The 15,412-nt window shown below is 44.2% G+C and overlaps 1 protein-coding gene across 1 annotated transcript; it reads right to left on the reverse strand.

Annotated features, from left to right (window-relative positions):
* Positions 1-10,658: 10,658 nt before the first annotated feature.
* Positions 10,659-13,111, reverse strand: LOC112897632 (bidirectional sugar transporter SWEET11-like). Its single transcript, XM_025965979.1, has 4 exons — positions 12,785-13,111; positions 11,893-11,929; positions 11,234-11,726; positions 10,659-11,131 (listed from the first exon to the last, which is right to left on the reverse strand). Exons 1-4 carry the CDS (start codon positions 12,840-12,842, stop codon positions 10,793-10,795), a joined length of 927 nt encoding a protein of 308 aa, XP_025821764.1. The 5' UTR covers positions 12,843-13,111; the 3' UTR covers positions 10,659-10,792.
* Positions 13,112-15,412: the final 2,301 nt, after the last annotated feature.

The raw sequence follows: 15,412 nt of genomic DNA on the forward strand, positions 1-15,412 counted from the left end.
CCAAACCCCACTATCTTCTGAACAGATAACGTGAAGACAGTGACACAGCATAAAAGTTACAATGCCCAAGTTATGTTCTAGATTAAAAAATCAAACCATAAAAAGGGGGCATTAGGTTATCATGAGAAAAATAGACGGAAGGACCTCACAATGTATAATATTCTTTTTCCCCACGATTTTCAAGAAATTAGTAGCTAATGTGTTTAATAATATGAAGTTATCGCGCCACTGAGATCGCAAAGCAATGTGAAACTTTCATCAGATGCACTCAAGAAGCATGTAATATTCATCCTGTACACACAGACCACACCATCTCGTTCATGACAAATCAGATGCACTCAAGAAGCTTGCAAATAACTAGTTCACATTGAGAAATTCTACCTGCGAAGATCAAATACAGATCTATACCTTCACTCCTTGTCTGCAATTGAAAATGACAAATCAGTTCCTCAATGTGTCAATGATGACAAATATAATATTAGATGAAAGAATTTCAGATAATTCATCATTGAAAGAAAACTATGCAAATATTTACCACCTGGTTTTTTGAAAACATAGTCAAATAGGTTCGAGAATCGACTGATGATAGCTGAGCTTGCTTCAAAAAACCACCCGAGATTCTTCAGTCTCTTTAGTTCACCTTTTCTGAGTTCGATACTGACAAATGACAGCATTAGTATCATAAATATCTTTGACAGAAAAATTCATAGAACAACAATCTTCTTAAGAAGTCTTAATTTCATGTGCCTCCAACTTTCCCTCCATCTTCAAATCATTAGCTTTCATTTCATTCTTCACATTCAACAAATCAACACAGTGCTGCATAAAAAATGAAAATTATAGTTCATACGCACTGAACTATAAAGATTATAGCTCATATCTAACTACGAACCTTCATATTCTGCTCATCAGCATCCCTTTTTAGTTCATAACGAAGTATGACAATAGCTTGGTCAAAGCTGTTTTTAACAAAACAAAAAGTTAATGCTACAATTACAAGAGATTGAAACAACAACAGCAACAGGGGAAAAGAAAAGGAAAATACACAGGCATAAATAAAAATGATATTATCAGGGGATCTAACACCTGTTCATAGTTACATACCACTGTTTATGCTCAGCAAATTTTTTGTCCATATTGACTTTGAGTACTTTGAGTTCATTTAAGCCTTTGTCAAGCATGATGTTGATGTCACCAATGGCTTTGTCATGTTCAGTGCGCTGAAAGTGAAAGAGATAACTTAGCTGTGGATACATTTAACTAAATACAACACATCTGTAGGGAAATAGAAAAATACTTTTATGAAGTGTTCCTGAATGTTGTTACTCGACGATTCATGGAGTGCACAGGCCTGCAAATGCCCTTCAGAAATCAGAAACAGATCCCATAGCCAAGACAGGTACAGTAACAAACAACAAAGCACCCAAGAATTAACACAGACCGCATCACAAATTTTCACATGCTCGCAAAGACACAACTCATTCAACACCAGCAATGGGGTCATATAAATTGGAGAGGGATTGTGGAAATCAGAAAGCAATTGGGGATGGGGAATAGTTCTCTTCATTCCCATTTGCTTCCTGACATCCCAAATCCCTTCTCTCGTTCACAACCCCCCATTGCTATTTCTTAGCTGCAGCAGCCAACCTGCAGCCGCTTTGTAACAGTAGCAATTAGAAAATTGGCAGCAACTAATATATAGCAAATGAAAGTACACGCTAAAAGCATCACAACACATCGGTGCATAACAGAGCACAGAAATGATATTTCACTCAGGATATACAAGGCATGGAAATGAGCCGGGAACGCAATTTCCTGTTACAAAACAAATTTAGCAATATCTCAAAGGTTACATCCATAACAAATTTTCAGTACGCAATTTGTTATCATAATCAGGGATCTTTGACAAAAAATAATTTACTGATACAAGGTGCTCATATCATATAACTAAATTAGCTAATTGACATGCAGTCATCATTACTCAGCACTCTCTTACTGAAACAGTACACAGTTGGTTTTCTCCATCTTTGCTAATACCATGACTCAAGCAGGTTTATCACCCTTATTGACTAGTATTAAAAGAAAGCAAGTCAATCTTTTAGAATACTCTTGACCATGCAAGAAAAAGATATTTTGAAGGTGAAGATATTACCATGGATATAAATATTTATGGAAAGTTCTAGAAGCAAGTAAAAAAATATCTAGGAATATTTTAGAATATCTTTTGTTGTATGGTAAAGTAGAAAATATCTAGGAAGGTTCTAGAGTAAGGGACACATGTCATCACCATATGTGTCGCCATGGTCTATATATATGAGAACCCCCTCTCCCTCCCCTAGTAACCTGAGAGGCAACAACACATACAAGCCACAAGCATAAGAGAGAGTTGGGGTTGTAGTGCTAGGTGAGTGTGTTAATGAGTGCTAGGATAGCCACTTAAGAAATGTTCACACTCTCATGTAATATTGTTGTTCGTGTAATAAAGTGTTGTTTAAAAGAGTTGGTCTCCCAATCTGCTTGTATAGTTTCTAAGTACTTAGTGCGTGGATTGTGATCTAGCAAAGGTTAGCTTTGCCCCCGGGATCACAACGGTCCAAGCTTCATCTGAAGGTTGGCTCTGCCACCCGGAAGCAAGCTTCATCTGTAGGTTGGCCCTGCCACCCGGGAGCCAGAAGGTCGGCCCTGCAGCCAAAAAGGACCAAAAGATACTAAGTAATTAGAAATCATAAAGCTGTCCACTACAGAGTGAGTGGGTGTTCCTAGGTATAGGTCCATCTTCAAGTGGGTGATTAGGGTCACCTCCGTTTCTAACAACTAGCTATACAGAGTGAGTGGACCTCCACCATCACCGGCAGCTCCATGTCCGTGTTCAGAAGCAAGAAGTACGACAGCAACGATGACGGGAGTAACAAATTTGGAAAAAGGGAAATATTTTCAAAAGAAACAGGCAGGAGAGCTAAACTTGAAGTGATCTCATTCACTTTCTGGAACTAAAGGGTGCCCGATCAAAGGTATATGAGCTAAACTTGAGCAGATTTCATTCAAGTTCTGGAGCTAAAGGGTGCCCGATCAAAGGTACATGAGCTAAACTAGAGCAGATTTCATTCAAGTTCCGGAACTAAAGGGTGCCCAACCAAAGGTATATGAGCTAAACTTGGACATATTGCATCTCCAGGTACTACCCAACTACAAAATTGCCGTGGTCCTTACGCACCACATCATGGAATATGTACAACACTTTGTTTTCCAGAATGACGAGAGCTGAGAATATCCACCAATTCTGAGAACCATTGACCTAAAAAAAAATAGTCTTAGTGTAAGATTCTTGAAAGGCCAAACCCCACTATCTTCTGAACAGATAACGTGAAGACAGTGACACAGCATAAAAGTTACAATGCCCAAGTTATGTTCTAGATTAAAAAATCAAACCATAAAAAGGGGGCATTAGGTTATCATGAGAAAAATAGACGGAAGGACCTCACAATGTATAATATTCTTTTTCCCCACGATTTTCAAGAAATTAGTAGCTAATGTGTTTAATAATATGAAGTTATCGCGCCACTGAGATCGCAAAGCAATGTGAAACTTTCATCAGATGCACTCAAGAAGCATGTAATATTCATCCTGTACACACAGACCACACCATCTCGTTCATGACAAATCAGATGCACTCAAGAAGCTTGCAAATAACTAGTTCACATTGAGAAATTCTACCTGCGAAGATCAAATACAGATCTATACCTTCACTCCTTGTCTGCAATTGAAAATGACAAATCAGTTCCTCAATGTGTCAATGATGACAAATATAATATTAGATGAAAGAATTTCAGATAATTCATCATTGAAAGAAAACTATGCAAATATTTACCACCTGGTTTTTTGAAAACATAGTCAAATAGGTTCGAGAATCGACTGATGATAGCTGAGCTTGCTTCAAAAAACCACCCGAGATTCTTCAGTCTCTTTAGTTCACCTTTTCTGAGTTCGATACTGACAAATGACAGCATTAGTATCATAAATATCTTTGACAGAAAAATTCATAGAACAACAATCTTCTTAAGAAGTCTTAATTTCATGTGCCTCCAACTTTCCCTCCATCTTCAAATCATTAGCTTTCATTTCATTCTTCACATTCAACAAATCAACACAGTGCTGCATAAAAAATGAAAATTATAGTTTATACGCACTGAACTATAAAGATTATAGCTCATATCTAACTACGAACCTTCATATTCTGCTCATCAGCATCCCTTTTTAGTTCATAACGAAGTATGACAATAGCTTGGTCAAAGCTGTTTTTAACAAAACAAAAAGTTAATGCTACAATTACAAGAGATTGAAACAACAACAGCAACAGGGGAAAAGAAAAGGAAAATACACAGGCATAAATAAAAATGATATTATCAGGGGATCTAACACCTGTTCATAGTTACATACCACTGTTTATGCTCAGCAAATTTTTTGTCCATATTGACTTTGAGTACTTTGAGTTCATTTAAGCCTTTGTCAAGCATGATGTTGATGTCACCAATGGCTTTGTCATGTTCAGTGCGCTGAAAGTGAAAGAGATAACTTAGCTGTGGATACATTTAACTAAATACAACACATCTGTAGGGAAATAGAAAAATACTTTTATGAAGTGTTCCTGAATGTTGTTACTCGACGATTCATGGAGTGCACAGGCCTGCAAATGCCCTTCAGAAATCAGAAACAGATCCCATAGCCAAGACAGGTACAGTAACAAACAACAAAGCACCCAAGAATTAACACAGACCGCATCACAAATTTTCACATGCTCGCAAAGACACAACTCATTCAACACCAGCAATGGGGTCATATAAATTGGAGAGGGATTGTGGAAATCAGAAAGCAATTGGGGATGGGGAATAGTTCTCTTCATTCCCATTTGCTTCCTGACATCCCAAATCCCTTCTCTCGTTCACAACCCCCCATTGCTATTTCTTAGCTGCAGCAGCCAACCTGCAGCCGCTTTGTAACAGTAGCAATTAGAAAATTGGCAGCAACTAATATATAGCAAATGAAAGTACACGCTAAAAGCATCACAACACATCGGTGCATAACAGAGCACAGAAATGATATTTCACTCAGGATATACAAGGCATGGAAATGAGCCGGGAACGCAATTTCCTGTTACAAAACAAATTTAGCAATATCTCAAAGGTTACATCCATAACAAATTTTCAGTACGCAATTTGTTATCATAATCAGGGATCTTTGACAAAAAATAATTTACTGATACAAGGTGCTCATATCATATAACTAAATTAGCTAATTGACATGCAGTCATCATTACTCAGCACTCTCTTACTGAAACAGTACACAGTTGGTTTTCTCCATCTTTGCTAATACCATGACTCAAGCAGGTTTATCACCCTTATTGACTAGTATTAAAAGAAAGCAAGTCAATCTTTTAGAATACTCTTGACCATGCAAGAAAAAGATATTTTGAAGGTGAAGATATTACCATGGATATAAATATTTATGGAAAGTTCTAGAAGCAAGTAAAAAAATATCTAGGAATATTTTAGAATATCTTTTGTTGTATGGTAAAGTAGAAAATATCTAGGAAGGTTCTAGAGTAAGGGACACATGTCATCACCATATGTGTCGCCATGGTCTATATATATGAGAACCCCCTCTCCCTCCCCTAGTAATCTGAGAGGCAACAACACATACAAGCCACAAGCATAAGAGAGAGTTGGGGTTGTAGTGCTAGGTGAGTGTGTTAATGAGTGCTAGGATAGCCACTTAAGAAATGTTCACACTCTCATGTAATATTGTTGTTCGTGTAATAAAGTGTTGTTTAAAAGAGTTGGTCTCCCAATCTGCTTGTATAGTTTCTAAGTACTTAGTGCGTGGATTGTGATCTAGCAAAGGTTAGCTTTGCCCCCGAGATCACAACGGTCCAAGCTTCATCTGAAGGTTGGCTCTGCCACCCGGAAGCAAGCTTCATCTGTAGGTTGGCCCTGCCACCCGGGAGCCAGAAGGTCGGCCCTGCAGCCAAAAAGGACCAAAAGACACTAAGTAATTAGAAATCATAAAGCTGTCCACTACAGAGTGAGTGGGTGTTCCTAGGTATAGGTCCATCTTCAAGTGGGTGATTAGGGTCACCTCCGTTTCTAACAACTAGCTATACAGAGTGAGTGGGAGAGAGAGAGAGAGGAGGGGGGAGGGGGAGGGAGACCTAGAGACCTGCGGCGAATGGTGATCGTGCCCCGGAAAGCTGCTTGAGTCCGGCGGAGCAGATCCTCCTGGAAGCAGCCATCGCCGCCATCCTAGCGCAGCGGCCGTTGCCCTCTCAACGCTGCCACTGCCGCTGCCGCCGCCGTCGCAGGAGTCTCCCCTTCCTCTCCAACAGAAGGCTCAGTGACTTGCGTGCCGTCTGCATGACCCGAGTCACCGGTAGGTCCTCTTGTCTCGTTACAAAGGGCTATTTCGCAATTACGGAAAAGGCTTTAGATCATAGAAAATTACTTTTTTACAAAAGTTGGTTCTTCCTCCGCCCTGACGCAGCCCCCCAACCAACCCACCCCTTGCGCAGGCCCAACTCGCTCCGCCCCACCGTCCTCTCCCTCCTCTTCGACACCTGCACCCTGCGCCTGTGGGGCGCGAGCCGCACGCTCGGCACCCCCTCCTCCTCCCCCCTCTCTCTCTCCATTTGGTGTTGCAAGTGAAAGTCACAGACAGGTCAGGAGGTGTATAGACTGCGTATAACCATCGCGTCCTGAATTGAGACACTCATTCTAGGGATATCAAACAATCCGTACAGGAATAAAAAAACATTCAGTCAAAAATCAGATTAGAAAGATCAATGCCATTACGTCAAATGCAATACGTCTTAACCATGTGAGCGCTAAAAATCAGAGCTTCTGGAATAACCTCATGAAACCACAACATCATAAGCACAATTGCAAGAACGGCAGCAAAAATATGCCAAGGGTACATAACTAGGGGCACTTACATCAGGTAGCAGAAAGCAGCACAAACAGCATTTACAGTGGTAAGCTATCTCTTTCATAATATTAGAGAAGTCAATTTGGAATTCATTAACTGAACATAATGTGAGGTTTATGTGAAGTAGAATCAATCGAACACATGACTCCAATCCTTGATAGTATGTCTCTAAGCTAACATGTCCTCCTAACTAGGGGCGGAGCTAGAAAGCCTCTCCAGCCCGGACTAAACTAGTGAATAATATCAGGTTAACTAAAATTATGCTAAGATAGTACTACTTTGATCTAAATACTATGTAGTCTTACGTGAGTTGAATCCACACTGGACCCGTGCTGCATCACGCCCAGCACGGGTTCTGGCTCCGCCCCTGCTCCTAACGTAAGTATACATACAGCATGTGTTGGACAACATGCAATTCCACATTCACAAGCCTGTATTTGCTGCAACCAGAACAGGTAAGCCTGAGATAAGAAAAGAAGATTGCTACTGCCTGCTCTAGTTAATAGGCAAATATCATGCATTAAAGTAAAATATGGGAAAAAATGCTAATTCTGAAGCAGAGGAACAAAACCTACCCTCGCAACATGCTGCAACAACTTCAGGTCGTACCTAGCAGCAGACAACACCAATGAATCCTTTACCTCACACTTGGAAGTAATCTGGAAATTAGCAACTGCAGCCTGTAAACCCCAGGTAAGTAAAGCTCAGCCACAGAAGGCTGCAGTGTCAAATTAACCTCAGATTGGCCTAAAAAAGTAATCTATACTTTAAGATAGCATGCATAGAACATAAGTCAGTAAGATAGAAAGCGAACGTGGAATCGCAGATTCGTCCATTCTAAACAATTGGATAACCAGCTAACTGACCGTTTAGCTTTTATTTTGGCGTTACCTATTAGTTACCTTGTGAGCTACAGTACAATGTCAAGATCCAATGGTGGCAAAAGAGGCTATTTTTTTTCAGCAGATTCCTACCAATGATGGCAGAAGAGGCTATTTTTTTCAGCATATTCCTGCAATCTAAAATACTTGGATATTAATAAAAAAACCATTGTGTTTAGGCCGTTAAGTCATTAGCAAGCTAAAATATAGAAACAAAAGCTTTTAGATCCGACAACAAAGCACCCGAATGACTAAACAGCCATGGAATCAATGACTTAATCCAAGGAAGTTCACGGGCGTATGGAATATGGCTAGCACACAAAAGATGAATCAATGAGAAGGCTATCAAGAAACCCAGCTATGAGCAGCCAGCAAGGACGAATCCCTTCTTTATCTGTTCTTCACCAACAACCCATGCAAAAAAAATAAAGAAATCCAGAAGAACTCATATTCAGCTACCACCAGTTCACCATTTAACCAACTAAAGACACCACAAAGGAGTAACTTAACTGAAAGAATCACTATATGAGTATCAAGCATTAGATCCATGTATTCTGATCTAGAAAGGAAAACAATCACTACAAAATCACATTAAAACAATTTTCTACCGCCTACCAAGTTCTTGGCGGTGAAGCAACAGTCTATCAGTCCATCTTCAGTAGAAGCAGAAGAGAAGCTGTCTCCAACAACAACAACAACAACGACAACAACAAAAACCTATAACCTGGCATTTGCAGCACATCAAGGCACGTCACAGGGCCTCACATGGCGCAGCTCAAATCACAAGCACGAGATGTATGGACCAAGCTTCTCATCTTGGACCAAGCAGGGTGGAAGGACGCCGCAGCCTCAAGTCATCGATGACATTGCTGGCGGAGGGAACCGGATCCTCTGCAGTTGGGCAAACTATGTACGAGGGTGGTAGTACTTCTATCCACCGTTGCTCAAGGATCCAACGCTTCCCAGGCTTTTAGGCTGTCATCCGCCGCAAGTGCTGCAACTTGCTCGCTGCTGGGTGCCGCGCGTCGCTCGACGCTCGCCCCCTGTCCATGGCTCCTCGGATCTGTCGTGACACAGCGAGCTGAGCTCCTCCTACGCCTTGGCCCGCGGGCTGGTGCAAGCTCGCCAACGACGGGATGCCCCGGTTGCGCGAGCTCGCCACGACCTCCGGCGGGCGGCGGCGGCCCGCGGGTTGGTGATGGTGTACACGGCGATCACCGGAAGCCAAGCAGACCCTCAACCACTCACAATTCGAGCAGCATGCACATCGAGAAGATGACGAAGATCAGCAGTGGTACGAGGCCATAGCCAACACCCTGACGCCGGCCGCGTGCTCCCAGGTGCTCTGGATCATGTAGCTGCGCGATCGCGTACGCATCCTCAATCCACGAGAAAGGGCAAAGGAGCGATGATTCCCACCAAATACACCTAACCAACACTTAGTAATGCATATGGGGAATCATTAGATCGGCTATTTAAGGAGTAAGAAACGGGTTGGAAATCACGCAGCACTATCAACTCCTCGGGAGGCTTAGGTTGCTGTCATCGAGGTGCAAGACTAGCAGGCAGCAACAGGATGAGCACCACGGCGACAAATGCTTGCAGGAACACGTCCCTCGCGCCGGGCCGACGTCGTGGCGCGTGGCGACGACCACAGGGATGCTGGTGGCGCTCTGGACACCTACATTGCGCCGACGAAGCAGTAGATGATGGCATTAGCCACCCCCATCTTCATCTCCGCGACCGCGGCCCTCCTTGGAGTCGCCTGGGGCAGCGCCATGGGTGGAGTCCTCGTCGCTGCTTCGATGTCCGCCATGGCTGCGAACTAGGAGCAGGAAAGCACTCAATCCGAAAGTAGGAGAGCGAGAACTGCCCAAAAGCGTGAGAGGCGTTGGATGCTTGGGCAACTGGACGGAGCAGATAAGGAAGAGTGCGAGCACTCGGGGAGGGAAGGAGGGAAGGCACTGACCTGAGAGGAGACTCATCCCTGACGTGAGGGCTGAGGCACGGGGCTGCGACTGGTTCCCCGTAGTGCCAGTCGCAGCATCGCGAGAGGTAAGGGAAAGCGAGCGATCGGCGTCGGTCGGACCAGGAGCCAACAACAACAAAGGGGCCAGGGTCCAATCGGCGGGTGAAACGATCATGCCGCCGCGCCCTCTGCTTCGTTCTCCGCGGCAGTGGGCGCTGCGCTGCATCCCAGTGTACGATACGAGGAGGTGGCCTCACAATTTGGAGCCCAGATTCTCCCTGTTCATGTGCTAGCTACAGCACCCACATCGATCGACCCCAGCTCAGCTGGTGATCCTCCGATCCACCACTTGTATGTGCCAGGTCTGTTTCTTTTACTTTGAGACTTATGCTCTTCAGGTCGTGTTCTTTCATTATTTTTTCTCTAATGGGATTTATTCGTATATTCTTTTCTACTGTTTCAAGCTTCAGTTTCATGTTCTTGACTGATGACGGCTTCTTCAACTGCCCAGGACAAGGCAAACCAGAGACAGCACACAAAAGAATTTGTCAAGTTAAAACAAATGCCCTGTTACAATCTCATGGATCATCTCATCTCCCAAGCAAAGCCAGCATCGATACTGCATTGTACCAACACCAGATAGATCAGGGCCACAAGACTGCAACCTACAGCCGCTAGAGCACACACACACAGACATAGCAGCTACACTCTACCACGACTTTATTACTGACTGGGATTCATCACCAATGCAAACTACTACTTCATTAATCCACTCACTCACGCTGATGATCTTCTGACATCCAAGGGCAACTAATCACACACACAGTACAAGACGAACAATTAACCAACTAAAAACGACCAACTAATTAATCGACACCGGCCAGAGCACACCCGTGTAGTAGATCCATGATACATACTGTGCTTGCTTGCTATCCGCGCCTTGTTGTTGGTGCCGATCGACGGTGGGTCAGAGGGCGGGGACGATCTCGATGACCTGCGGCGGGGGGCCGTCGGGGTTGGCGGCGGCCATCCTGCAGGCCTCGGCGGCGGCGGCGGCGTCCTTGTGCTGGCCGTCCACCACCTCGATCCTGTGCACGCCGACGATGGGGATGGGGCTCACGGACAGGATGGCGATGGTGTTGGCCGGCAGCTCGATCACCTGCCCCTGCACCTGCACGGACGGCGGCGGCGGCGCCGCGCCATCGTTGGTCGTCGGCAGCACGGCGTTCGTGGCCCGGGGCTTGCGGTACCAGAAGTAGAGCCCCATCTGCACGCAGCTGAAGAAGAAGCCGCCCACGTTCGGGTACTGCACAGTACGCGCATGCATGGTAGGTAGATCAGAGCAGGTGATCGATGCTTGAAGCTCAAGTGAACTGATCGATCAGATTCAGTAGTGGTATGTAGTTACCATGACGAAGGGGTCCTTGGTGAAGAGGCCGTAGCAGAACCAGGCGACGGCGCTGAGGGTGAGGCAGAAGGACAGGCTGATGGGCAGGAACTCCACACTCTTGGTCTTGACCACCTTGACGATGATGCTGAGGGGCGCCACGAAGACGGCCATGGAGAAGGCGAGGCAGACGCTGCCGAGGAACTTGACCCGGAGGTGCCTGGGGACGCCGCAGAGGGTGACGACGACGATGAGCGCGAACGCCGCCACGTCCAGCAGGAAGAAGTAGGCTAGGGTCCTGAGCCTCGCCCTCCGCGGCGCGTACACGAGGTAGAAGACGATGTAGGCGGCCTCCACGCCGCAGCCGAAGGCGTTGATGGTCAGCAGCGGCCTCGAGTTGGTCTTCACCAGCGCGTAGAAGATCCACAGCACCGAGCTGAAGAGCGCCACCACGTACGGCACTGAGCTGAACCCGCCCGTCGACTTCTTGCGGTACACCTGCAGGAACGTCGTGCTGCTCGATCGTCGTACGCCAGCAACAAGTCAAGATCGGTCGGTCAGACTCAGACAGTCACTCCAAGATCGCATGAAATAAAGTCTGAAACGATCGATGATGACGACGGGTAAAGTTTTATCTAGGAATGAAAGAATTGAAACAGATCTAGATCATCATCACTTACACTGGTGCGAGGAACACCATGAAGGAGATGATGTTCCCTGCAGAAAAGGAAGAAGAACAGCAACGGCAGCACACGTCAGTGACATTTTCAGTAATATTCTTCAGACAGAGACGCACACAATGCAAGTTACAAAGCGTCCAGTTGGAACTTGGAAAGTGCGTTGGTTATTAGGTTAAGGAAAATGCTAATACGGCAAGGGTTGAAGGCGCACGCCTTCCTCACTGCCCAACCGATCGCCATTTCAAGAAGGGAAAGAGCGCATATAGAACTGATCCTGAGATAGTGCGTTGGTGAGCTGTTGGCAGTCTTAATTCGTGGCTGAATGCACACTGCTGGAGTGTACTTTCAAGAAACATGCATGTAGTAGTGCCCTCCTAGCTACCATTCTTCAGTTGAAAAGTTGATAGGCCATGCAAGCATGTGTGTGTTCTAGCTAGGCTTCTAGCTACAAACAGAAGGTGTCAGGTTTTTGGAGAAGCTAATGCAGTTACAGTAGTAGGGCTATGATCTGTGCCAGTGATCACAGCTGAAGAAGAAAAGGCGTGCGCTGAAAGTTAAAGAAGATGGAGTAGTATAACTGAAAAGGATGAAAGCTATTGATCAATCGATCAACAAGTGTGCCCGCTGTCCTGTGAGCTGCAGGCCTCTAGAACACACAGAAAGGTGTGTGCTGCTCTACAGTGCAATGGCACAAACGAAAAGGAAGAAGACTAGCATGTTCGCAACGAAAGGAGATCATGCATGATGCAAAAGGTCGCCATGTCGGCCAGCAGGTGCACAAAAGATCTAGCAGGACGTGCATGCAGAACGCATGTACGGCATCAGAATGAAAACCACAGAAATAAAGGTGATGCGAAGATCCCATGAGAAAGCAGGACTCCGGAGAGTTCACCTGCGACGCCGGAGAGGGTGATCGCCGGGTGAGCCATGTGGAGGAGCCCCCCAGCCATTGCTGACGACGACGACGGAGAGGGAGGAAAGGGAAGAGGAGCGAGATCTAGCTAGACGACGCGACGGCCGGCTAGCTAGGGCTCAAGAGACCGGAGCCTCTCTTTCCTACTTCCCTCCACGAGAGGAGCTCTGCTACTAGGTGGTGATGCTATGGCTGCTGATGTGTGTGGTTTGGCCCCCGGGGCATGCGAGGTTTTATAGCCCGTTTTGGTGGGCTGGCGTGCTGATGGGTGCTGTCCAGTTCGGTGCACTCAGCTCCTTCATTCCTGGCCGCGTGATCATCAACCACTGGACGGCATTGGAAAGAAGAGAAATGGTGTGCATGCATGTACCAGCAGGTCCTACTCTGTCATACAATGGGGGTATCTAATCTACCCTTTCTTGCAGTACATTTTTCTCTTACAGTTTTGGGGAAGTAATTTATTTGTTCACATGATGCCATCCAAGGTTATGCATGGCAGTATGCCATGGTAATAAGATGGCACTCCACCGAACTAACATTTTCTCCTTTTTTTGTTCATCTGAAACATGTGAAGTTTGAATGTGTTAAGTTTATGTGGTTTATTTTCACTTGCATCAGAAGTAGAAAGGGGTATCACTACTTCTGTTATGTGGTGTATTTGTAGAAAAATGTATATAACTGTGTATCTAGGCAATGTGATGCTAAGTTACAACCCAATAATTTAATTTCCAGAAACAATGCACTACACTTGATGGACTTTTTTTACTTGCCGATCAGAAGAAGAAAGGATTGTTACAACTTTGGTTGTGCGGTTTATTTGTAGAAAGACAGACCCGTGGAGCGAAATGTAATGCTTAATTTAACAAAACGTAGTAGAACCAAACTGGCATGGTAATCAAAAATAGAGATGGAGAGGGCATGGGGACTTGCCATGCACAAGGAGGGGCCGCCAAGAACGAAGAACACTTGTGGGTCGGTCATGCACAGCACAATCCTTTGGCGGGGATGAAACCGGGTAGAGGATTTGAAAGGAGGGCAGCGTGTTCTACGGTGTACACGTGCATCTACGGCGTGACTGGAGCGCAACGACAATCTGAACGTAACAAATCTATCATTCTGTTGTTCTTCTGAGATGATTTTCTATATGTCGTGGAGATCTAAATTCAGAGTACACAAATATCATGAAGAAATTAATTTCTTCATACTTTAAGAAAAGTAATAGTACAACGTTTCGAGCTTGAAGAATGGATGGAATAACTCTTACCAATTTATATCAAAAATAAGTCGAGTTGTCCATTGAAGTGTTTGAAGATTTTTACATGGTCCATGCCCACTTCCACACTCTCTTTTGAGAATTTTGAAAACTTGCATCCACTTAACCCTCGTATTCGACGCATTTTTACAGGATACATACATGCCCGTATTGGTTATAATCACGCACTGCCATTGAAATAGTAAATTAAGGAAGAGATTGTGTAGAATGAGTTCTTTTTAGATTATACAAGGCCATTGTTCTCCTGGAGAGAAGCTAGGATGGATCCTCTTAACATCTTTTTGTATTGAAGTGCTTGCTTCAAGATTTCTTTTACTATTAATATCAACTTATCATGATTAAAACCCCCAAACATATTGTTTTCCTTGATAGCTATATCATGGTAAGCCTATTCTTAGGATGAATATTAAAAGAAATGCTTCCTCTGCCACTTGTTACATAATCAATAACTGGTGTTTATGTCTTAGCTTAGCCACTTTGAGTAACCAGTTCACCCATACCATAAGTTAGGAACTGTATCACAAGAAATAAATTTCAAAAGCTAGCAATCATCACGTACTGTAACATTGAAGAAAGTAACCTATATTTGTTCTGCTATACTGTATGTTGGAGCACCTACCTCACGCCAACCTGATATAGCTACATGTAAGACAAAATAGTTATAAATAAAATGAGATTATTCTTTTTTCTTAAATAAAGTCCCATATCCTTCTTAATACGACTGTGTGTAATTCCCTTAACCCATGCTTCTTGTTAGAGTTTCTTTCCATTTTCTCCTACTAGCATCTAGGCACCAATTCATGTACCATTCCTTCTTAATACAACTGGTTTGTGTGTGTGTCAATATTTATTTATTTATTTATTTGGTTACAGACTTACAGAACTATCTGAAACATATAAAATTCACAGGTCAACCCCCCCCCCCCCCCCCCCAATTGCTAAGGAACTTTCATTTTTTACATGAGCACCGCAAAATAAATGCATAAGCATAATAAAATTTTGAAGGGTGAAAAAATATCCTCCCCTGCAATATCTTTACGGCACAAAGGGAGAGATACAGTGGAAAGGGAAAACAAAAGGCACTCATAGCCAAAGGTCATATGATCTAAGTCATAGGCTAGCATGAACAGCTTAGTCGACAGAACATTTTCGTACCATTTTTTTTAACACGCCGACAAATAAAGCAACGGCCACACAGAAAACATCTGTTCAGTTTTCTCACGAACACTGAAAGGTGGCTTGATCAATGACAGTACTAGCCACACTGTCCTCCACCGAGTGACCAGCTAGCTTGCTATGGGCTATGTGCATGATCAGGCTTCATCTGATTGGAG

The sequence above is a fragment of the Panicum hallii genome, chromosome 6, assembly GCF_002211085.1.
Source record: "Panicum hallii strain FIL2 chromosome 6, PHallii_v3.1, whole genome shotgun sequence".
NCBI classification, from domain to species: domain Eukaryota; kingdom Viridiplantae; phylum Streptophyta; class Magnoliopsida; order Poales; family Poaceae; genus Panicum; species Panicum hallii.

Excerpts from the sequence above, each read along its gene's own strand:
- LOC112897632 (XM_025965979.1), bottom strand. The coding sequence starts at position 12,842 with ATGGCTGGGGGGCTCCTCCACATGGCTCACCCGGCGATCACCCTCTCC. Across the intron at positions 11,930-12,784 it reads CACCCTCTCCGGCGTCGCAG|GGAACATCATCTCCTTCATG; the intron begins GTGAACTCTCCG and ends CCTTTTCTGCAG. Across the intron at positions 11,727-11,892 it reads ATGGTGTTCCTCGCACCAGT|CACGACGTTCCTGCAGGTGT; the intron begins GTAAGTGATGAT and ends ACGATCGAGCAG.